General features: G+C 41.0%; 1 protein-coding gene across 2 annotated transcripts in view; it reads left to right on the plus strand.

Annotated features, from left to right (window-relative positions):
* Positions 1-24,060, plus strand: part of MIPEP (mitochondrial intermediate peptidase) — a 79,156-nt gene extending 55,096 nt beyond the window's left edge. For both annotated transcript variants that reach the window (XM_054973762.1, XM_054973763.1), the window contains exons 17-19: positions 9,895-10,016; positions 14,081-14,154; positions 21,935-24,060. In XM_054973762.1, the coding sequence (XP_054829737.1) occupies positions 9,895-10,016; positions 14,081-14,154; positions 21,935-22,032 (294 nt within the window). In that variant the 3' untranslated portion in view covers positions 22,033-24,060. The remainder of the gene's footprint in view (positions 1-9,894; positions 10,017-14,080; positions 14,155-21,934) is intronic.
* Positions 24,061-25,587: the final 1,527 nt, after the last annotated feature.

Consider the following 25,587-nt stretch of genomic DNA (forward strand, 5'->3'; position numbering starts at 1 on the left):
AAGGGCTACTCTTTTAACAAGTAGAATAGCAGCATGAGATCAAGAAATTTAAAATGAATAGGTAAAGCTGTCAAAAGCAGAATCAGGTAAAATTACACTAGGAACCAAAAAGTAAAACAGCTACGAGCATACAACCTTGTAAACTGTCAAAGACTTCACAGAGGACACAGTTTACGTAAAACCTTGGGGAGATAGTGTTTTTGACCGTCACCTAAATGGTAGCAGATCTTGCACCAGTTGAACCTGTGTGGGGAGGGAATTCTGCAGTCTTGGTTCTACCCATTGGTTCCCGTCTCCGGCACAGGCCCGATTTGCTTCTTTCAGCAGGAACATGCACAGCAGGACCTGGGATGACAAACTTAACTGGCAGGAAGGCTGTTGTATTAAAAGAAACGTGAGCTTTTGGAGTCTGTAGGCTTCGTTGGCTAGCCGTGGACAGCCAAGTAAAGAGTTTCCGATCTGTCTGAGCTGTGATAATGGGGTCATCCAAGAAATAGTGGGTAACACATATAAACTAAGAATTCTAGAGCCAGATGGTGCCTCTCCAGAAACACCTAAGTGGTTAATTGCATGTTAAATTCCTTTCTTCTTCTCTAGTATAAACGGTGCAAAAATATTTATATCCCTTGTCCTGCTGGATTTATTTATGACTTGGTAATAAAAGCATAGAAGTGTTATAAATTGAAACCTTAATCTCTTGTTTAACTCACTTTCCAAAATCTCAAGGGGTTCTGGTTCTTTTTTGCTTTTACTTTCCCGTTGCTGACTTTAGAATATCCTTTTGCTGCATTGTTCTAAAAGATGATGATATTAGCAGAATAGCAGAATACTGGGAAATGTTTGTGACAGCATTCAGTATGGAATTATTGCATCTAAGGTTAGAAACGACACACACAAATCCTTCGGTTTTTGTTCATAAGAATACGTCTTGGGTATAGAGCCAGTAACTTCTGGCTAAATAGTTCTTCTATTTTTAGGTTATTATTACATTTTTAGAAAAAGTCACTTTGTTTGAAAGAAACCTTGAAAATTATATATGCAAAGCCAAGCCAACCTCATCTACAGAAGCAGTTTTAGTCCTCTCTTGCTGTTTTTGGGGAGGGGTTAGGTAACACCATGAGTTTGGAGAGACCTGTTCTGTTCCAGTGGTAGGAGCTGACAGGTATCCCAGCCTGTCTTGGAGCTGACAACAGGCATTGCAGTGGAGACCCAGATGGTCTGAGGCTCTGTAAGCCAGTCTGATTTCTGTTCAAAAAAAGGGAGAGAAGGAACTAGGACTTGTTTTCTCCTTTTTCAAAAAAGCGGAATAACTCTTTAAGCAATTATGTCCTTCTATGAGGGAATGTAGTTATTAGAAGATCGTTTCAGATGGGTAGCTATTTTGCAGCAAAAGAGCAAGATTTGTGCCCAGTATCACTTTAAAGCAACAAGATTTCTAGGATATAAGCTTTCAAGAGTCAAAGTGCTATCTGATGAAGGGAGTGTGACTCTTGAAAACCTTTATCATGGAAATCTTGTTGGCCTTGAAGGCGCAACTTGAATATTGCTCTTCCTCAGAGGTAAGGGTCAAGTTTTCTTGGACTAGATTTTTCTTAAACTAGATTTATTTCTATTGGTCCAGATTTCCAAGCCCAGGCAGGCACCCATTGATCCTGGGACTCCGACACAGTAAAAAAAAGAAAAAGAAAAAGGCAAGTCCCTTCAGTGTGAAGGAAGGAAAGGAAGAATGACACACCTGTCCAATCATCCAATCCCATTTATGCCCCTTTTAACCTGCCTTCCCACAAATTCTAACTTGGATGTTTCTATCTAATTCTTAGAGAAAGAGAAGGGAAAATCCTCTAAGAAGAGATAATACTGTGTTGGGCTTCTAAAAAGACTTCAACTATTCTCAGCTCTGACTTCTTCTGAAACTTGTTACTCAACCTGTCAGCTGAATATTTCCTCAGCTCCATCCCCCAAAAGGGGCCAGAGGTGACCAATCACAAGTTCTTTGGCAAGATTATAAGGGTTGGTTAACCCAGGCAAGGAAAGCTCTCAAGAAACTATGTTCTTTGCTCCAGGGTGTCTGGAATGTCTAAAGGTCCCAGTGGCAATTCTGATCCCAAACCTGGTTTTCCAGCCAAGGGCAGTAGTCTTCTACCGATTCTAGTGATAGGAAGGTAGTCCTACCTAAACATTTTGAGGCATAATTCGTGAGTCTGGATTAGCTCCCCCACCTATCACTCAATCTACATGCCGGTAGTATCCCTCTTTGATACCTAATTTTGGAGTAGTATTAGAAAGGGGCATCTAGGAATATTCCTAGGATTTCTCCTTGCACCCTTCTTTTGCTATTTTTACATGTTCCTTCCGTTATCATTGGCGAATATTTGGGATCCTGCACTGCTCAGACAAGCTGGGATATGCAAGGAGTTCTCTCACATATGCATCCCTGCTTAATTGGAGCAGGACACTGTTGTCAAGGAGCAACAGTCTGCTCTTTTTTCCCCGCTGAGTTTACAAGTAAGGTAAAAAACTTGTCTTTAAAATATTCCATGTCATCCTCGCTTCTGGGTTATAAAATTGTTTAGGTACTTATTACATATAGAAGCTCTTGAATTAAATTTAATCCGCTTTAGTATTTCTAGCATCTAGAATTGATCAACAGGGGAGTCAGAAAATGGTGCAGTCACTCAGATCCTCTTCAGCATGGGAGTAATGGCTCGTACAAGCATTAGAAGCAGCCATTCATCTCCACTTTGAGCCTACCCTGAGCTTTTATTGCGGTCTGATGAGCAGAATATTGAGCAGAATCAGCTTGGGTTTGGAAACCAAGGACAGTTTCTGTCTGGGTGGCTTAGTGGATATACGTTTTGCTTCACTTTCAAGGTCTAACAGATTGCCATCTTTGGTTGGGAAGGACGCCCTGCCAAGCAGCCTGGCTTATATCATTTATTTACTCAATGGGCTTTTATAACATGGTTCACTTGCCCAAGGCATGTATTGCTGGTGTGATTCATCTTGTTCGTTCCTGTTTTCAGTAATATAGCATACATTAATGTATTCGCTGTTGGGAGGGGACCTTGCAACTAAATAAACCTTTGCACCCACACAAGACTTTTCCTGGACTTTTGTATTGAACCAGCTTATATTGGTGACAGATTGTACAAGTTTTTAATGTTTAAAAGTCCTCAGTACACACACAGAGCCAGGTTACTTGCCAATGCAACTCCTTCTTTAGCCTAAGCCTCAACTGAACCAGCAGTCACACTTCTGTTAGCACAGCAAAGCATGGTGTTACGTTCGCTTTGCAATGTTGTAAAGCTGCTGTTGCAGACAGATATGACAGTGCGCAGATGTTTACTGGCAGGATACCAGTAACTTCACTAAAACAACAGTCTAAGTTTAAAAAAAATATCAAAATAGTTTTATGCGCAGTTATTTTACAAGCCCCCTTATGAATAATTACAAAGAACAATGAGGGCTTTTTAAAAAGTTATAAAGAAACAGTGAGATCAGAACGTCTCTTCTTTGTACTATAAAGATTATACATTTTAATTCCCAGGAATATCCATTGAAGGATGTTGTAGAAGGTACTTTTATGGATGAACATCAGTAGGCACTAGTCATGTTGGGGCAAATGATTGCTTTTGACTTAAAAGCTCCTCACATGCCAAACAAACCTGTTCGTTTGCATAAATTATTTCTTATTAAAATGTAAGGCCCGTTCTTGAACACTTTGGATGATGCTCCATTGAAATCAGTGTAATTTTCTTCAACATGCAATGCTATCAGTCTTGAATAAGTTGTAAATAATCTGGCTCAGTGTATATATATATATTTTATATATATTTGTATCTATAGTTTATAATTGATTTTGAAACTTTAAGATTGCAAAGAATGGCTTCTTAAGCATCAGATGAGTCAATTTTCACACTTTTACAGTTTTAGGGTATAGATGCAGATAGGACAGGTACCAGGACTTTATCAAATTAGAAAGAAAGCTCATGTGACATCGAGCATACGGCTGTGCATTATATTCTCCTGTTATGATTTGGGGTTGTACTTTAGTATGTACAGAAATATTTCTTTACAGAGAAAGCCCTTAATTACTAGACTGTTCACCATTTTTAAATCCTGCTTGCTGCCTTTGTTCCTCCTTATCCACGGTTGCTTTGGTGCTATTTTTTCCCCTTTTAATTACCATATCATCTTCTTGGATGAGTTTTTCAATGAAGCCAATTTAGAGTGAGAGCAATGCTTGCCTGCATAGGCAAAGGTTTCTGAACATTTTTGAAGCAATCACCGGGTTTGATTCCTCACTCCTCCACTTGATGCCAGCTGGGTGACCTTGTGTCAGTCACAGCTTCTAGCTCTCTCAGCCTCACCCACTTCACGGGGTGTTTTGTTGTGGGGATAATAATGACATGCTTTGTAAACCGCTTTGAGTGGGTGTTAAGTAGAGATGGGCACAAACAGAAAAAAAATGAACATGATGTTCGTTGTTCGTTGCCATCCACAAACGGACTCACGAACAACCATGAACATGGCCCTGTTCATTAACATGTTCATGGTTAGCTGTTTGTGGGGGCCAGCAGGCTCTCCTCTAGCCATCATCCAAGTCAAGATCCCTACTGCACCACTCCCAGAAACCTGACCTGAGCAGGCAGCAGGAAAGGTACCAATAATAAATAATAGCTTGGCCCAGAGCCTGGCAGCAGCCCTGGAACTTGAAGGGGTAGCTCCCTATCCCACCAAACACAAAGGAAATTCAAGCTCCAATGCACTCTATCAAAATGCCAACAGCAACTCTCTCCCTCTCCACTGTCTGCAAACTAAGCCAGCTGGGAGCCCCCTTCCCCCCTGCTCTTTGATCCCTTGTAACAAATTTGGAGCTCCACACTTGAAAGGAAGACCTGCCTATCAAGCTAAATTGGGCTTAGATTGGGGTTTCCAGGGCAACAGCAGGAATTCAGACAGAGTTCAGACAATCCCTGCCTAAGTTGCCAAGGGAATTGATTGCAGGTGCCAGACTGTCTGGCTTGATGAATAGTAATGAACAAGGCTTGCAACAACCTCCTGTTCGTTTAGAATGGGGCCTCACGAACAGCTTGTTCACGAACAGCAGATTGGGCTGTTCGTGGCTTTTTTTGGTTCGTATTGCTGTTCGTGCCCATCTCTAGTGTTAAGTCATACTGAAGGGTGGTATATAAATCGAATGTTGTTGCTGTTGTTGTTGTTATTATTATTAATTAGAGAGAGGGAGGGGTGGCCTTACATAAGTTTAAGTTCTATAAAACTCAAAACTTTCCTTTTTCATTTTAAACATGATGGATCAGAATTTGATTTAGTGTTGTCTAACATTTTGCTCAATAACTCCATAAAGATTTGCTTAACTCAGACTGCTAACAGCTTTAAATTTTAATTGAGCCCTTAGATTGTATGTAGCTGCCATTCATATCAAAGGCTTTTGTATGCTAAATAGAAAGTAGGGAATGGTAGTGATGGCCTTAAAATAGTTTATAGCTGGAGAATACAGCAAATCTGAAGCCTCTCGTACACGAGTGCTTTTTATCTTGTCTAATAAAAATCTGATGCGGATTTTACAAAAATCTTCAGACAAGATCATTCTTGGTGGATTACTGGTATGTTGATGGGAAGCCAGCATTGATTAATTTTGTGGATCAGTCATGCACCTTCATTTTTGTCAGCTGCGCAGGCAGGAACATGACCTGCAGATGGCATGTTATAACCCCTGGGCTATGGTAGAGAACGTACCACTATTTAATAAACTCCTGGAATGTTTTCCTACAGCTTTTTCAAGCCTTATTACATATCAGTATAAGATCAGATGATGATGATCAAGATTTTCATCCACTGGCTTGCAACTTAGAAACCTGACCTTCAGCAAGATGGATGTTTGTGAATGTTGCCTGGGGATTTTTCCAAAAGGGAAATGTGAAACATTAGTTAGGTGTCTTAATTGCTAAAATGAGATCAGTAATAGAAATAAGAAGAATTTGAAACTAATTGTCCATACCACTTACAAAGTTCCATCAAAAGCACAATTGTAAGGTAAAAAAGTGACTGCTGCAACTTCAATTAATAGCCGACTAATTGATATCTGCATGTCTTTTGATTGTGGTACAGAATATGGTACATCCATGTTTTTTTGGAATTGCCAAAAGAACAGTGGTTTGAACTGCCTTTTCATCTTTTCTCTGCATTGAGGTACAAATACATACCTTCCCATTTCTTAAGGACAGCATCGTATAGCTAAGAGGAGTAATATATATGTGTTACAAAGGAGCAAACATACCAAGTTTAAATAATGGCTTCTTTTTAGCTTATTTTTTTAAATATTGATGCCTGTACTTCATAAATGTCTGTGGTGGAGCTTTGAGAACTTTGAGATTAAATTGAGAACGCTGTTTTTACGAAGTAACTGGAACCAATTTTGAGACTTAGGAGGTCATTGCTAGAGGCTGGTGGATCTAAAATATGTTGTTATTCTTAGTATCTAGTAGTACAGACATCTGGCCAGAAGTAGAAGAAAATACCACCAAGTACTACATACACTTCTTTGGAAAGCAGGTTACTGATTTTAGATACGTTTGCTTCAGAGAAAATATATTTGGGGTTATGCTTTAAACTTTAACATTTGGAAATAATCAGTTGAAGTAAATGGGGCTTGCTTAGAAGTTTCTGGTAAACATTTTTAACTTGGGGCTCTCCTTCTAAACTTACACTGTCTGCAGGGATCCTCCCCCCCCCCCTTTGAGTGTGCAAGTGTTGGTTCTGGTGGATGATACAGAGAGAAGAGCAGGGTCCCGGAGCTCTTTGAAGCTGGGAAAACAGCACAGGAGATGATTGCATTGTTTTCCGTTGTTTGTATTGCAATGATAACCCAGTTGCCACTCACCTTTGTAATTCACTTTATGCACTGAAGTATGTCATGCCTTCCAAAATTTTTGTTGTTTTACTTGTTTTCCCAATATAATCCTAATCCTATGACATTGTTTATTGGATATTTTACTGTCTGATTTGTTTTCTATATTTTTTAAATCTTTCTTGAGTCTCAGCAAGACAAGCAGACCAGAAATGAAGTTAAACAAATGAAGAAATGTAGAGCTTCATGATAATTTTATGATAACTGTATGTCAACTCTGTACTAGTTTCCATGGGGTTAGGGGTGGGACGTATGAAGATCTCTGAAAATAGGAAAAGCATCAGTACTCCTTCATGCTTTTGTAAACGTGTCTGTTTTGAATAGCGTTGTCAGTCCCCTGGTGGAGGTGGAGAATCCCCCACTCCCAGCTCTGCCCCCTGATACTACATACCTGTCCAGCTGGGGGGAAAGGCCTCAGGGAATGAGCACGCCACAGGCCTGGTCCCCACTGGTGCAATGACGTCACTTCCGGAAGTGACGTCATCAGGCCGGCGGTAGGCATGCTCCCGCCCTTCACAAGGGCCAAAATTGGCTTACCTGCTGCTGGGCATGATTATATCACTGGAAGTGACATCGTTGCACATGTGAGAAGATTGCAAGGTAAGTGCTAGGGTCCTCACACACACACTCCCACTGTTAGGTTAAAGGGACCTAGTACCCCTAGTTTTGAAGTTCTTTGGATTCGGGGCATGTGAAAAATAGTCCTTCTCAGACAGAAGACTTCACTGTAGACTAGAATGAATACCAACATGTTCTACTGATTATTCTAGTCTCCTAAGACATTTTAAATTACCCTGCAGGCCTACATTTCCCAACATCCTTCCCAGCTTTAGGAGTGGACTAAAGAAAATTGGAGGGGAAAGGAAGGCCAATCAGAACCAAGGAGGCTAGGCCATTGGAGAACTGATATAAAGCCCCCCTGAAGGGGGGCTTCCAGGAGCTATGTGGCAGAGAAGCAGCTACCAGTAGGAGAGGATCTGTCACCCAGGGAGGGTGGGGGTTGGACCAGGGAGGGCCAGATATTGTAGGTACCAGTCAGGTAGCCGCATTAGGAAGCTTTATTGGTTTGTTTTTTTTGCTGGCTCCTTTATGTGTTTATCCCCCCCCCCCACTTATTTGATGATTGCCAGTCTTGTAAATAAAACTGTTTGTTTTACTCTGCCTGTGTTCTCATGTTTCTAGCTTGACCAGTCATCTGGCAATGCCCTCCCAATAGAGGGGTGTTGCTTGGAAAGGTGAAGGAGGAGGAAGAGTACTCTGGGGCCTTCCCAGTTGAACTCACAAACCACAATGGTGGCAGCCAGTATAAGGCCCTTACTGGCTTCAAGGCTGAATGAGGCAGGAGGAAAAGGGGTGCTTTGTGGGGCTAGAGGGCTCCCAGGAGGGGGCGCTAGGCCTCCGTAAGGCCCCCTGCTCCATGACAACTGTCAAGGAATAAGCGAGGAAAAATATTTGACATCCATTATATATGTTGTTGCCAAAAGTTTTTGTTCTCTGTGGAATAGTCCGAGTTGAAATTAAGATTTAAATTCAAATTTCAGTTTAGCAGAGGTATTAGGATATAGTTGAAGTTTGGTAACAGTTCTGTACTTAATTAAAAGCCATAAGGCCTTTTACTTATTAGGCTTTTTAAAAAATATAGCCATGGCCTGCAAACAATTATAAGAAGAATCTCATTGCTTAGTGGCGCAGCACGAAAAATGTCTTAAGTTGTAAGAACAACGGGTTGCATTTTCCCAACCGTTCTTTGATGATACTGCTTAGTTCCGGTGTCCTGCTTAGTTCATCTAAGGGGCAGGTTTTTAGATTCTGTGTTACAAAAAGGAAGTCTGGATAAATTGGCTGGTAATATTCAATTATTTTGTAAGGGAAAGGCTGAAAAAAAAATCCGATACAAGGAATGTATATGTGAAGAGAGCTTGTTTTGAAGTCCCAACGCAACTTTATAAATGTATATTTATAAAATCACACAATGCCCAACACATTTTAAAGACATTTTTTTTAAAAAAACGGGCTCTTTTCCATTGCTTTGGTGCTTCCTAATAATTGCCAATAAGTTATGTAAAGTTATTCCAATCTCTGTTTCTTATTAGGCAAATAAGAGAGGACCAGAGCTTTTATGCAGGCTCTCAGATAGTGATTTCATTGTTTCTACTTCAGATAAAATGGAAATGTAATAATCCAATCACCGTTTAAGTAAGGACAGAGCCCCGCCCACCCCCCCACCCCCCGCCACAGTGTTTAACTGCACTACTTGGAGCAGAGGTATAGTAACCTTCATCCTAACAATATTTCTATAATACAGGCACAAGTCCCACTTGCCCTCGATTCCAATATCATATTTCTGAGAATCCAGCTGTTAGGGAAGCCAGTTTAAATTCAGAACACAAATCCAAGGGTGACTTACCACACCCTGTCAATGGATGGACAAACCATAGTAGAATTACAGAGGATGACTGTGTGTTAGAAATACACAAACCGACCTGTGGCGTGTAGAATGCTGTGTACGTCTCTCTCTGTGCTTGCACTCTGGCAAGCGATAAGCCATTCTTTAAAAAGTAGCAAGGACATGTCTCTGCTGTAATTTGTTTTTGGCAAATCGTCACCGTCTTACCTTCTCCAGGTGCAACATATGGGAAATAAAATACAGTGGCACTTGTAACATGTAAACTGTGGTTTTCCTTTAATCCCCGCAAAACAACAATATAGATACTATGAGCAACACCTGCATTTTTGTGCCAATCAACCTTTAGTACGTTTTAACAAAGCTTCCCCAGTTGAATAAATCCCTAAGGTTGACATAGTTTAAGGCTATAGCATTTTGTTGAAAAGCTACTTCAGAGTGTTTTGAATAATATATATTATAATTTCAAATCTGATATATAAACAGTTGCTCTGGTTACAAAATATTGTGAAGAATGTTAAGGCCACATGGTTTGTTTGTTTGCTTTTCCCCCCATCAGGCTTGGCAACTCAGATTCAGCCATCTTGTGGGTTACGGTGCCAAGTATTATTCCTACCTCATGTCTAGGGCTGTGGCATCCATGGTGTGGAGACAATGTTTTGTGCAGGATCCTTTTAACAGGTATGAAAATGAGATGCAAGATGTGATTTTTTTAAAGTGAAGACATATACTGTGAAGCATGCTTGTCTTTCACTTGTGACTGCTTTTGCTTCACAGAAGAGGTAAAACATAACAAGACTGCAATCATTTATGGTGTATGGGAGAGAGAGTAGGAGTGGTTCATTTTGGAAAGGCACAAAGGCATTGCTTTCTCCACATACCTTAGCACTGGCATGTATGAGAAGGTGAAGTTTCAGAAAATGGGAGCCTTGGACCCCAGAGAGCTACTCCCTTCAGCAGTCTTCCAATATTCATCTCTTCCAAGTAACAAATGGGACAGGGTGAAAAGACTGCAGTTGGAAGGACTGCTGTGTCTTCAGTCTGCAGTTACTGAGTTGGGTTCAGTGTTTTGCTTGTAAGCAGAGATTAAGCTTGTACTGGTTGTCATCTTGAAACACTTAAAGTTGGATGGGAAGTGGGTGGGGTGCGTGGGGACCTCTGGAGTAGAATGGCAGTGGTAAAACTAGAGACCAAACTTTTCGCTGCTTCACTATCATCTATCTAACTATATAAAGACAAGTGTCCTGACTGACTTATCAACGCCCAGCCCAAACCCCTGGACCTAGAAGCGTGAAATTTGGGGAGGACGTTCCTTTTGTGATGTGGAGAGGCTCACTAAGAAGGGATTTTAAGAAATTTGCCCCCTAAGGGGGTAAAAAGGGGTAAAATGTGTTTTCCCATAGGGATACAGCTTCCCTGTGTGGCTGGGAGGCTGCTCATCCCCCTCCCCCTGCCAACTGAGCCACTCTGCCCTGAGATCATTTGCATATGTGGCCTTGATTGGTCATCATCCCAACATCCTAAACAGTACTCAGGACACATTCAATGACTCCCAGTCATTGAACGTGTCCTGAGGTAAAAATACACCTACCTTCTACGGTTGCCAATCTCCCTGTGTGGCCTGGCTTTCCTGTGTGGCTGGCAGGCTGATGGGTCAGCTGTGGAAGTGTGTTCTGTGGTAAAAATTAGGTCAAGGAAACTGCAGACAGTTGAAGAAAGACAGTACAAGATTCCTGAAAAGGGATTTTATATAAAAGTCAGTACAGCAACTGAGTTTTTAAATGTTCATGGGGAGATGGTGCATGACCTTTCTAGGGGCCATTTCAATGCAAACCTCTCACATGAACCTGCCGAAGTGCCCACCACACTACCCCTCCCTCAGTCCAACTCCACGTCACACCTCTTGCAGCCATCACCTCTTACTTCCCCCAAGAAGCCTCCTGGCAGACGTTGTGCAAGATATACCGATGCTAAAAGGAGGAAGCAACTTAGAGATGCGGCAAAGAAATATGCACATCATACTCCTGCAGTGCACTGAGCAGCAGGGGGCAAATACCAGCAAGTCCTGAGTCCAAGGGAAAGGTGACCATCCCTGCAGGCCTGGGTACAATAGTAATGACCCTAGCAGACCTAACAGCCAATATATACTCGGATATCACCACTATCATGGAGAAGTCCATGGACTGGCTGTGCAAGCGTGCCATTCTGACCCCCAAGAACGACAAGGCTGCCATCATTAATGAAACACAACTTAACTCCCTCGAAGGGGCAGAAATGGAATACAGATCTGTGGACTTAGTGGTGCAAATGGATGATGTGGTCCACTACCCCATGGAGTTCTTCAACACGCTCAACCCTCCTGGCTTCCCAGCCCACAAGCTTTTCCTCAAAGTGGGGGCTCCAGTGATGCTGCTTCAGAACCTCAACCCATCCAAACTGCAATGGCAGCAGACTGTGAGTGAAAGCCCTCCACAGGAACATCATCAAGGCCACATTGTTCACCGGCAGTGCTCGGGGGGGGGAGCGGGGGAGTTCAGTGTTCATACCACACATACCACTCATACCATCAGAGAACCCCTTCAAATTCAAGAGGCTGCAGTTCCTCCTCAAGGCCTCCTTTGCTATGATGATCAACAAGTCCCAGGGCCAGGCACTGAAGGTGGCAGGAATTGACTTGAGGGAGGACTGCTTCTCACATGGGCAGTTCTACGTGGCCTGCTCCAGAGTGAGCTCACCCAGCAGCCTGGTGACCCTAGCACCTGAGAGGAAAACCAACAATGAGATCTACAAAGAGGTCCTTCAGTAGAAAAAAAAAGATTGTACATATTTTTCACTTTATTTATTTCCCTACAATCTTTTCCTTTTAAAATTTCTTCAGTAAATGTTACATTTCAAAATTCACTTCATCAGTTTTCGACATCAACATGCTTTGCTTTATTCAAACACCTTTGTGAAGCTCGGGTACTCTGCTATTATACTACAAAACCAGCTTTAAAAAATCTCCACAAACCAAAAAATGTTACATACCCATAAGTATTATAACTGGATTTAAAGTAGTGAAATACTGTAGCAAAGTACGGGCATCAAGTTATTTAATTTATTTATTGATTTGATTTGATTTGATTTATGCCCCGCCCTCCCCACAGATGGGCTCAGGGCGGCTGATAGTTAGTTGGTTCATAATCTCAAATGCTTCATTCTGCTTCCTGCAAGAGTGCTGTTTTCTCTGCAAACACAAGGACTTACTGTGAGCCTGACTGATTGCTTTTAGAACAGGCTTTCTATCATTTCTGTAGTTGGATAGCTTAACCACTACTGCAGTGCTCTGACCATAGAAGCTGCACCTGCTGAAAGGCCCCACTGCAGAGAACTGTTAACATCACCAGGGGACTGTCTGGCATGGTACTGGCAACTTGCTGGCCTGCGGTGACTTGCAATTCTGAAGGGAAAGCTGGCTTTTCTTGGATTTTAAAAAATATTTTGAGTTTTTAGTAAGGGTCCCAAGTTACATTTTTATACTGTTGATTTATGACCTTTTAATTGTCCCACTCTGCTGCTGGACATTATTTTAATTCTTACGCTCCTATTTTGATTTTTTAAATCAGTATTGTAAATGATATATTGTGGATATGTTATTGTTTAAATACATCAGCGAGTCCCTCAAGATCTAAACAGTTCAGAGAGCATGGTATAAAATGAATGAATGAAGTCAGGCTTAAGAATTCTGAGAGCAGACCAGTGCGGCAGTTGAGGAGCTTCATGCCCTTGAAAGATGCCTGAAGTGCACGTATAGGGGCCCCCTTTTTCTGATAGGACAGCTGGAAGGAGGACTCTTATCTGACTGCAGCATGTGTTGTTTTCCAAACTCTGGAGGAAGAATGGGATTCCCTGATTTTAACATTGACAACATGGAAAAGGAGACCTTGGAAGCTGCCTGGATGCCAAACCGCTTACGGCCATGCAGTTGTAAAAAGGCACGTGTCAGTCACTGCCTCCTTTTAATTCTATTAGCTCATTCCAGGATTTGTCTAGGGAAGAGGATTGCTGGACCTGGTTAGCCCAGGCTAGCCTGAATCTCATCGGATCTCAGAAACTAAGAAGGGTTGGCCTTGGTTAGTAATGGGATGGGAGACCACCAAGCAAGTCCAGGGTTGCTATGCAGAGGCAGGCAATGGCAAAGCACCTCTGTTAGCCTCTGGCTTTATAAACCCCAGCAGGGATCACCATAAATTGGCTATGACTTGACAGCACTTTCTACCTCCACCAAAAAGTGAGTGACATCACGTGACTGTTGGCGTATGGGAACTGTCTTATCTCCACTGCCTACTTTAGTGTACAAAAGGCATTTTATTCTGAAATATCGAATCCCAAAGAATTATATCAAATTATAATTTTGTGAACAAAAATATAGGCCTACTGCACTTTTTTCCCATAGCACAAGAATAATGCTTTTTGTGTGGGCATTGCTTCTGGGTTTTTGTTGTTGTTGTTGTTTATTTTTTATTGCTTTTTGAGAAATGGAAGCAATCCTTTTGTTCTTAGTTCTCATCCCCATTCTATTAAGCTCACTTGTTGGTCCATACTTATATAAATGATACGCTTTTTCTGGAATGGGCACATGGTTCTAAACAGGGTCTTTATCTGTGTAACTTGTATAAGGAAGCTGGAGACAGGTGTCACAGGAAGCTGATCTGGTTGTGTTTGCAGGTGACTGTGACAATAACAATACCCATCTCTTCCTTCAGGGCAATGGGTGAACGTTACCGCAAAGAAATGCTGGCACACGGTGGTGGAAAGGAACCCATGCTTATGGTTCAAGGTAATATAAGTATTGCTGTTTTAGTATTGTTTTCTTCTCCCCAACTGGGTTTCCCTTGATGCAGTTTTGGACAATGATGCCTAGTTGTATTTTAACAGTTATAAAACATACTTCCCAATGTATCTTTTAAATTTACATTTTAGATAGCATTTACTAAAGGTATGAGCAACCAGTTCTTAACATGGTTGGAATGGAATACCCTCTTCTGACAGACTTATTTGGTACATTCTCTGTTATAATTTAGAACAAATGTAAAGAGTTTTATTTACCAAGGTCTTTGTTTAAAGATTGTGAGGTGTATTCTGCTGCTTCACTGCTCTTTTCCCTTTATGGCTTTTTTTTTTTGTCGTTCTGGATTTTTTTTTTGTATGTTGTCTTGAGTACTTTTGGTGAAGAAAGGCAGGATACAAATATCTGCATCTGATCTAGTTTTGGATTTCCTACATTGTACAGGGAGTTGAATGAGAAAGGCTATGAAATCCCTTCCAACTCTGTGATTCTCTGAAATAAACTATTATGGCTGGCTGCCCATCTGACCAAAACAATAGACTTTATTCTAGTATTGTATTTGTATCCTCCCATTTCTTATTTGCATATATTTAGGGTTGCCATCTGGCCTGGAGAAAAGTGTCCTTTCCCTTTGATAAAGGTTTAACGGGATGTTACTTACCAGGTGATGTTATTTACCTCCATTGCAGACCATGAAAAGCTTCAGCTTTCCATTTCTACACATTAAGCCTCTGTTAAAGGGACAAGACATTTTCCTACAGGCAGTTGGCAACTATGCACACACCAGGATTCAGAATCATGACATTTCCCACCCATGTCATGTCCTAGTAATCAAACCCAGAAGAGTTCCAGTGTGTCTGTTTTGCTTCTTATGACAGTCACCAGTACTATCATGAATCTAGTCGTCATTACTGCCAGCTGCTCCTTCTGCCCAATGGACAGGTATGCATGTGCATATGTGGGGCCAAGAGGTGAAATTTGCATTGAAAAATACAATTAAAAATTGTTGAGGAGGGGAAGTGTCTGCTTGTAGAGAAAACTGGATGCGTAAGCGGGCCCCTTGTTGTGCTTGAATATTTTCATTCTTGCAATGTTATTTATTAGCTGTAACCAGATGTTACACTTACTGAATAGTGCTTTCGAGATCATATAGCACTGTACATGATCAAAGTGCTTTTGAAAAAGTTGTTTTAGCCTTTGCTGTAAGCAGCAACACTTGCTAACTTAGTAGATTGCACTAACGAAGCCAAAACAATTACAAAGTTTCAAAGCGAGGGTAGGGTAGCCACAGCATTTGCAATGTTCCAGTTGCAGATGGTTGAAGGCTGGGGGCAGCCGTTTCCAGAAAGGGTGTGGTTAACCCTAGTGTTGTAATGTGGAAGTTGTAGGACTTCAAAGGAAGCGAGCGCTGCAGTTGCCCTAGGCTTGGGAGAGACAGAGTTGCAATTGGAGCCAGGCTAGGCTTATAAAATAAATTCACCGTTTTGAAGACGGCAGCTGCCTTGGTTAGCTCTCTCTTAGAGCTCAGTGCTATGTTTTCAGTGTCTACCACATGCTTTAAACATTATTGTCCACAAGGGACCATTTTAGTTATTATAGGCATTTGAGACATACTCAAAAAGTGGGAATGTTGCCTTGGATGGTGTGAACTTTTTTGTTTGTTTTTGTTCTGATGGATGTTGAATTCAGCACCTCGTCAGTCTTTTATTTGACTGAAATCTCCAGCCCTGTGGTTGCAGATAAGATGTTGTAAATGTGGTTACAATGTGTGTGTTCTCCACTCTCATTATGTCTCTGTTGAGATACTGGTGGGGCATTCCCAGAGCATAAGTTCCAGATTTTGGAATGTCTGTAGGGATGAAGTAGAATAACATAGCTTTATGTCGTTAAAGGTGGATTGAGAATGAGGAGGAGGAAGCACTCTACAGAGATAGAAGATATGGTGCTTGATACCCCAGTGCTGTTTATCACCATGTTGGAAATGGCTGTGCAAGTTCTGCAGCTAGGGTCTAGCTTTGAACCAAAGAGCTTCCTTTGAAGTCTATTCCAGTGGTCTCATGTCTCTTCACTGGAATTTGTCCCTTTACAGGAATCTGCCACTATGCAGATGAGGTCTCAGAGCCAAGCCATGCACCCTTCTGCGAGTTCCCCATTTTCCTCATCTGATCACCTTCAGGTTGCATGTAGGGGTTCAGATTTATGCATGTAGGGGATCAGATTTATCTATTTAAAATCATTATGACTGGAGGGGCGGCTTCTCCCTCCCAGTCTTTGGGTCTTTCAGTAGCTACCACCACCCAAACTGAAAAGGTTTAACCCTTCACCAGCCTTTTGAGAAACTGGCGAACTTTTATGCATATGAGAAGTTCAAGCAAATGGCTGAGCAGGAGGCTCATGGGTGAGGCTTGGACACAGCTAGACTTAACCAAAATAAGATCTTTATTGTACTGCAGCAGAATATAAAATACAGAGAGTAGAATGGTATATAGGAAGAGCAGTGTATTAGGCATATCAGCTGATAAAAGGAAAAGAAAAGAAAGAAAAGAGTCTATCTCTGAAATGTCCCTGCTGGCTGGATGTTTGCCGCTTGGGGAGGTAGGCCCGCCTCTAGCACCCTCCTATCTCCAGCCCCGATAAATTACTTCAGAGAGGCTGCCAAGCCTTTTAAAAACCTCTCTCCCAGAAGTTTGGGGAAGACTTTTCCCTCCCTCATAGGAAGTCCTCCATGGCCAGCTGCACTTATGCACATAACTGCATGTCCGCCATGGAGCTTGTTTTATGATGGCACCGAAAAGGCTAGAACAACATACATACATCTTAGGCTGTCAGCTTAAGTGTCAGTTTAAGCAAATGGTGTACTGCCCCGCTAGGCATTTATAGCACCCTCTTCCTGCAATGAGATTGCTTTTCCAGGGCCTGATTAGAAAAGGCAAATTACAGGCCAAGCTGATATCTAAAAGGCCTGCAGATATATGTTGTTAAGCATATATAGAAAGAAGGACTTTCATTCTTCAGTTGTGTTAAAGCAATGAACACAAATTAGGATTGGACAACATGGAGTGCTGAAAATGCCTCAAAAGAGAGCATTATTTTAGCATTAGGATTCAGTCTCTTTTTTAAATACTAACACAACCAACAAAGGCTCTCCTGGTAAAAACGAGAACTCAGATGAATAAGCCACAACCAGGTGATAAATATTCAAGACTAACTGGCAACTAACAATCAAATCCACTTTATGCATAATGACACAGTGCATTTATACATATAATAAAGTGCTCAGTGATTCAATATATTCCTCTATCCATCACTATTCAATTTCTCAACAAAAATGATCACCCAATAAATAACATACAATAAAAAAATAACTGGGGCCGGCTATTACAATGTAGGTTTCATCCAAAGACTTCTTCAGGGGCAAGGATTCAGTCCACATGATTAGTATCTACAATAATAAATACTCTGCTGATAATAAAAGCTTATACACCAACTATAATGTGCGTTGATTCCATATAAAAAACACTGTAGCTTACCCACTTTCATCAAAATGACTCCATCTCATAAAGTGGCACAATGCAATCTCTGGCCATGTGCACCGCCACCAATACAATTTATCCATTTAACTCATTGACAATTACATACCTCAAGTCACTTAAAGGGACCAAACACCATTGTTTTCATCTGTAGATTTCATGCAATGTCTACAACCAAACTAAATACAGTCAATGTACTGCCAGAGAGTCTTCCCAAAAACCAAGTCAGCATCAATTTGTTATTCAAACCTCAAGGAATAAATCCACGGGGATTCTCTCTGTAATAAATCCTTCTGTGCCACTTGTGTCTGACCCTTCCTTGCTACATACAATATTGTAAATACAAATTCATCTTCTCTCAAATGATTACTGGCAAAATGCTCTACGAGAAGAGCATCCATGACCCTGTTCCGTATTCTGAATATGTGTTCCTGAATACACATCCAGAGGGGTCGGGTAGTGCTACTCACGTATATCTTTTGACATTGACATATCAACAGGTACACTACCCGAGACATCTGACAAGTAGAAAATTGCTTAAGTTATATAGTCCTTTGTTGGTTTTGTAATATTATCTGATCTCCATCCCAAACCTTTGGACACACACATCAGTGGCTGCATCTGTGATGCCCTATAGGGCTAGTCGTGACATCTGGGTTTCGCCTCATGTTGGAGTGTAATATCATGTCTCTTATACTTCTGGTTTTTCTAAGACCTATAGTGGGGGGACTTTCACAACCCTTAATCTCTGTAAAGAGTGGCCAATACTGGTATATGATCTTCTTTATACAATTACACAAAGGAGTATAATCCAAAGACCATCTCATTCTATCCCCTCGTTCTCTAACCTTGGGCTCGAATAGCTCCTATCTGGCCACTGATGTAGCCCTCCTTTGTGCTGACTCCAAAATACCTAGTGGGTAACCCCATTCTCAAAATGCTCTGGTCATTGCTAAACCCTCCCTCTTAAAATCCTCTGGTCTGGTCGAGTTACTCTTCAGCCTTAAAAATTGACTGTATGGTATATTCTTCCTTAAATGTCTAGGATGGGATGACTCATAGTCAAGATAGGAATTTCTGTCCATACTGTACTCTTTCTATACAGGCTAATCTGTAATGTATATTCCTCACTTCTGAAGGCAACTATATCCAAAAAGTTGATCTTATCCGGGTCAAACTGCCAGGTAAATTTTATATTGTCATCCACCATGTTCAACCTTTCACAAAAATCATTAACCGAGTGGAGGTCTCTGAATATGAAAAAATCATCAATAAATCATACAAACAGGCAGATATTATCAAAAAATGGATTCACTGAGTGATCATATATGTAGTATTAGTCTGTCAGACAAAGAATGGATTCAAATCTCTATTCGGCTATGAAGCTCCCTGGGTGACCTTGGGCCAGTTGCTCTCTTTTTCATCCTAACCTACTTCACAGGGTAGTGATGATAAAATGGAGAACAGAGGAACTGTGTGCTGTGCCATGAGGAGAGGTGGATTAAAAATGTGGTGATTAAATGCAGTAATTGTAGCATTTTTCTACTACCTTTAATTTTGATTGTATATTTTAGAGTATACGATAATAAAACAAATTTCCATTTGATACTAATGGGATTACTTCGTAATAACTCCCCGGAAGTTGATATATTCAGCTGCTTTATGTAAAAAGCCTATGGGGTGGGTTTTCGCTTTATTTTCACCTGGAGATATTCTTATGACCCGTACTATATTATATATTCAACTAGCTGTTCGAATTTTACTAAATGGAAAAGCAACAAAAATGGCAAAATGATCAGAATGGTTTGATGTGTTTAATGATGAAAACATTTGACTAAGTTTTCATTCTGTTCTTTTTTTAAAAAAAATGTGTACCATTCATCAATGGTCTATGGGTGTTCTTGTTGTCACTTGCAAAGCACATAGTTTAAGTTTAATTAAAACTATGATGTGCTGACAGTCTAGCAAGGAACTCTTCTAGTAACTGTTTCAAATTGCCTCAAGATCTGTACTCTCCCTTTTCCTGGTCTTTTTTTAAACTTGAGTTTGGCATTACTGTAGAGGCAAAATACCTATTGAAGCCAGTTGGCTCTTGTGAAAGCTTATTAAAGGATGCTTTGGATAATTTCACTTAGGAAAACTGCATCAATTATTATTATTCCCTTGGAAACCAAATAATTCAAGGTGTGCAAGAATATTAAGTGATTGTACTTAAATATTCTTGTACTAAAGGGTAGCATAAGTTTATATGTATTTTGGCACCTCCAACAGAGTGATTCATTTCAGAGAAGAGACGAATTTACATAAATCATTTCCCAAATCAGAAGAAAGTTGGAAATTTTCTCAATTTACATTTAAAAGATTACCATAAAAATGTTTTGATGCGTAACCTGTATTCTGGACAAGAGGCTACTGTCAGGACAGAATATGGGGAAATAGAATGGTTTCCAATTGGCAAGGGTGTCAGACAAGGATGCATATTATCTCCCTACTTGTTCAATCTCTGTGCAGAGTATATCATAAGAAAAGCTGGATTAGATCGAGAAGAAGGTGGAGTGAACATTGGCAGGAACATTAACAATTTGAGCTATGCAGAAGACACCATGTTACTGGCAGAAAATAGTGAAGATTTGAAACAGCTACTGAGGAAGGTTAAAGGAGAAAGCACCAAAGCAGGATTACAGCTGAACATCAAGATGACAAAAGTAATGATCATTGAGGAATTACACAATTTTAAAGTTGATGCTGAAGAAATTGAAATTGTTCAAGATTTTCTATTGGCTCAATCATCAACCAAGAGGGAGACTGCAATGAGGAAATCAGAAGATTGAGACTTGAAAGAGCAGCTGTGAGGGAGCTAGATAAGATCCTTAAAGACGTGTCTCTGGGAACCAAGATCAAGATAATTCAAACTATGGTATTCCCCATTACGATGTATGGATGTGAAAGTTGGACGGTGAAGAAAGCTGACAGGAAGAAAATTGATTCATTTGAAATGTGGTGCTGGAGGAATGTTTTGCGGAGATCATTGACAGCCAAAAAGACAAGTAAGCGGATACTAGATCAAATCAAGCTTGAATTCTCCCTCGAAGCTAAAATGACAAAACTGAGGCTATCATACTTTGGTCACATTATGAGAAGACAAGATTCTCTGGAAAAGTCAATAATGCTAGGAAAAGTGGAAGGCAGTAGGAAAAGAGGAAGACGTAAAACAAGATGGCTTGACTCAATAAAAGAAGCCACATCCTCCAGTTTGCATGATCTGAACAAGTCTGTTAATGATAGGACATTTTGGAGGTCTTTCCTTCATAGGGTCGCCATAGATTGGAGGCGACTTGACAGCACATCATACACACACACACACCATGAAAAATATATAGTAATACTTTTTAAAAATTCCAGTAACATTGCAGAAAAATATATTGTATACGGTTCTGTATGGCAGTGCTTTCCTTTTTGGTATGGTGACCCATAAGTCCAAATTTATTTGATATGTTGACCCACTTTTTTTAAAAAAAAAGGCATGCTCAAATCAATGAAGTTACAAAAGCCTGAGACCCACTTTCACAGGCTTCACAACCCACTTTTTGGTTAGGTTTCTGTATTTTTCAAAAAGCAGATGCACAGAATCAATTAGTGACAGCTTAAAGCTACAGTGACCAGTGCACGCTTATAAATTGCCTTCTGATATAAGTAGATGGACAACCAGATTAATCAGAATAATGAGTAGTGACTATTTAGATGAGGTTAATAGCTTTTGCCAAGTACAGAATTAAGTCTGCAATTTTTTCATCTTACATTATATTCAGAGAGGCCTCTATAACATTTCCAGACTTAGCAAAATTGGACAAACGTGGGAGTCTTTGCTGTATTCCACGAGGTTGATGCTGCCGTTGCTGTGCTGCCTTTGACAATCTTTGTAGTTGTTTGGACCAAGAACTCACATTTGCCTATGAGTTCATTCTTACTTTACTTTCTCAACCTGGCCTCCTAAATACAAAATACGTGTGTACCTTATTATGTCCGAAGGGTGTGTCCTTGTTGAAATAAGTGTGTGTGTCAATGGATTTTTTTTTTGCACTTACTAGGATGGTGAAGTGTGGATTAATCATCTGGCATTTCTGAATTGGCTCCCACATGAAATGATTCCATGGCTTGCGGCAGAAGCTTTTCAGCATACATTAACTTCTTGGCCACAAAGTCCATGGTGTCCTGACTAGCCTTTGTGTTCTTTTCCTTAGGTATGCTTCAGAAGTGTCCATCAGTTGAAGACTTCGTGGATGCCCTTGTTTCAGACTTGGATCAGGACTTTGAAACATTTTTTATGGATTCTGAATAATACAGAAGAAAACTAAAAATCTCAGATGGACAATTTCTTTTTTATATATCTTCTTCATGATATACATAGAACTGCTGTAGCTCTCATCGACATTTCTTTAAAGAGTGTTTGTAGAAATGCTTGTGTATAATAAACAGTTTCTTTTTGAGAGGGAAATATGTTTTCATTCAGAAGTAGTTAGGTTTTGAGATAGATGCAGTATGGGCAAAGGAGTGAATATGTCTCTAGATTAAGGTTGCCAACAGGCTAGGAAGAAATGTCCTGATCTGCTCCTGGGTCTAAAAGAAGCTTGATACTACAATGAGATTCCTCTAGGTCTGGCCGATGGAATTCAGTCATTTTGTACTCTAGACCGACTCCAGTGAGATCTTTTATTGCATTTCAAGGAACATCACAGAGCAGAACCCAAGTAGTAAAGAATGGGGGGGGATGAAGGGGAGGGGAGGAAAACATGTTTTTCTACATTTTGTAACATGGACACCATGTTACAATTTGCACAATTTGCGAATCCTTGGGAAAGCGTACCCCCAGGTGTTTAATTAAAGCTCCAATGTTTCCAAAACACAGGAGGAAAAAAGTTAGATTCCTAGGTATAGCCTTTATAGGCTCCAGGATCTCCATTCCTACTTGTGTCGGAAGAAAGGAGCTCTGACGCTTGAAAGCTCACACCCTGAAAATGTTTGTCTCTTAAGGTGCCACTGAACTCAAATCCTGCTGTTCCACTGCAAACCAACACAGTTACTCACCTAAAACTATCCCTACATATGCATTTCTTCACTTCAGGAACCACTGAAGAAGTGTGCACAAGTCTTCACTGAGGTTGTATAATGTGAAAGAAAGAGATTGTCTAGTGTGAAATTTTAAAATACATTAGGGGTATCCATGTGCAATGACTCTAAAGGATATATTTTTAGCATAACATTAAGTAACCTACTTGTTTTGCACCAGAGAACCTTAACAAAGCAACTTAGAACAAGCCATTCTTCCCCCTCCCCTTGTAATTCCATCTCTAGTGGCTGCATTTGGCACAGAGGAGAAAAGCCTATTAAAAAGATGGCAAAATTACACATCATGACTCTTTCTAATCCTTCCTGCTTACAGTTGCTGTGGGTAGTCCTCCAGCATCTCATTCCTGCTTTCTGTCCAACTTGGGGTGGGGGCGGGATTTGTGGGGGAGGGATAGTGCCATAGAGCCCACCCTCCAAAGTAGCCATCAGGGGAAATGATCTTTGTATTCTGCAAATCAGTTGTAATTCTGGGAGAACTCCAGGCCTCATCTGGAGATTGGCAACACTTCTGTTATTGATACAACCAGGTACTCATTTTTGGTTTGGCCGGACTCAATGTTAAATGCCAACAAGAGTTGAACCTTATAAAACAGGCAAATTTTAAAAAGGCATATAAAATCAATTCTTGTTGGCAGATATTGCCATTGTGCAGAGTGCTGTTTTTGAATAGATTAATAAGTAAAGTTCTTCCCACTGTGTTATGAGGATTTATCTTGATGTGTTCATGCCTGTTATTATGCAAGTCCATCCTGCTGCAGTGAAGTATGAATAAGTGTACCATGTGTGTATACCACATCCGCAGGTACCTAGGCTTGACCTTGGAGCATATGGACTCTTGGTTATCAGAACAACTCAGTTTGTCTGATTATGAGATACATTTTGGCTTGAAGAAGGATCGTTTTGATCTGAAACGAGAGAAGAGGAATCTGGCCGGCTTATGCTCGTTGCCCCTCTGTGCATCAGTGCTGCCTTCTTTTCATCCCGACAGTGCTACCATCTCACCTCGTCGCATAGATCCGAGGACCCTTACAGCATAATTGCCTACAGCTGTTCTATTTTGCCACGACTTTGCATATGTCAGAAGAACATTAAGGGATTTTATTTAATTATATTTCCCCATTGGACTTTGTCGTTGTCGTTTCTCTCCCTTATGGAGTTTTTCAGTGTCATATAGTGTTAATTTCACTGATACACTGTACCACTAATAGTTTTTGTAAATTACAACTCATGGAGTATATTCCTTGATATTGTCTCTGGGCTTGGTATGCTCCCTTGTTTTTCTTGTTTTTGTTGTGTTGCCTGGTGAGGTAGCTTTAACCCCCCTCCCCCTCTTGTGTTACGACCTCTTGAAAATGGTGACATGGCCGGTGGCCCCACCCCCTGATCTCCAAACAGAGGGGAGTTTAGATTGCCCTCTGTGCCTGGCGCGGGCTGTTTAAAGTATCAGCTGGCAGGCGACGGGGAGATCCCCCTGCCAGCTGATAATTTAAAGGGACTTGCTTGCAAGCAGCAGGTCCCTTTAAGCTATCAGCTGCCAGGCAGTGGAGGGGGGGGATCCCCCCACCGCCTGACAGCTGATACAAGGGGCCCTTTGAAGTTGCCCCGAAGCTTCCCCAAGCAACCCGAATGCTTCTGGGAAGCTTTGATTCGGGATTCCTGAATCGAGGCCACCATGCTGGCCCCAATTTGGGAATCCCGAATCTTTACAAATAGTGTCTGATTCGGGTATTTTTTCTGAATCAGACACCCGAAGCACACACCCCTAGTGAAACGGACAGGGGTAGCAGTCCGTCAGAGGTTTCTTAGGCAGTATTCTGTCCTGTCACTGGTCCCAAACCTGTTTAGCTTCCCACTGTATACTGAGATCTTCCAAATTTTATAAAAGAGATGTGCCAGTTCAATTTATGAAATCTAGGAAAGAAACATCCAAGGAAACTAAACTGTAAGAACGGTCAAATCTCCCACTATCACATTGATTTGCCACCACTCTCCTCCTGAAAAGGTTCTCGCAGTCATTTATGATTTATTTATTTTGTTTATACCTGGGCTTTCTCTGTAATGGACACCCAGAGCAGCTTGCTTTGTTTTTCTCCCCTCCATTTTATCCTCCCAACAACCCTGTGAAGTAGGTTAGGCTGAGAGGATGTGACGGGCCCAAGGCTGCCCAGCAAGTGTCCCTGACAGAGTGAGGATTTGAATCTGGGTCTGCCATATCCTAGCCTGACACTCTAACCACTGCAAAGCCTTGGCCATTGCAGACTGCTTTCTCAAAACCAAAGGAGGAATCCTATGACGCCTTATGTTGAAGCAGAAGCTTTCATTAATTTCAACAGATGTGTCTGTTAAGATGTCGTGAGACTAGGATTTCAGTACAAGACACCTTTTTGTTGCAACAGAAAACATTCCCCCCCTTGTGCCTTTTAAAAATGCTTCCAGCTGTTTGGATGTCTATACAGCTTGACAGAGATTGCTAATATAGTAATTACATCAGGCAGTTCTCTGGTGGTTTTAAACTTGTGCTTTCTCAATCGTGTCGGTCAAATTAGCTCCATGTGGAAGTCTTATGCAACTCTTTCTTTAGGCTTAAAACATTATTAATTTTTGTTTAAATATACCGCTTTGAGGCTAAACAGGCCAAAAGTGGATTTGCAATAAAAATAGCAAATCAGTAAAACTGAAAATAATAAAACATACAGGTAATCGGTTAATACCCTGACCTGGATAGCCCAAGCAAACCTGATCTCGGAAGTGAAGTAGGTCAGCCTTG

This window comes from Eublepharis macularius, chromosome 3 (genome assembly GCF_028583425.1).
Source record: "Eublepharis macularius isolate TG4126 chromosome 3, MPM_Emac_v1.0, whole genome shotgun sequence".
NCBI lineage: Eukaryota > Metazoa > Chordata > Lepidosauria > Squamata > Eublepharidae > Eublepharis > Eublepharis macularius.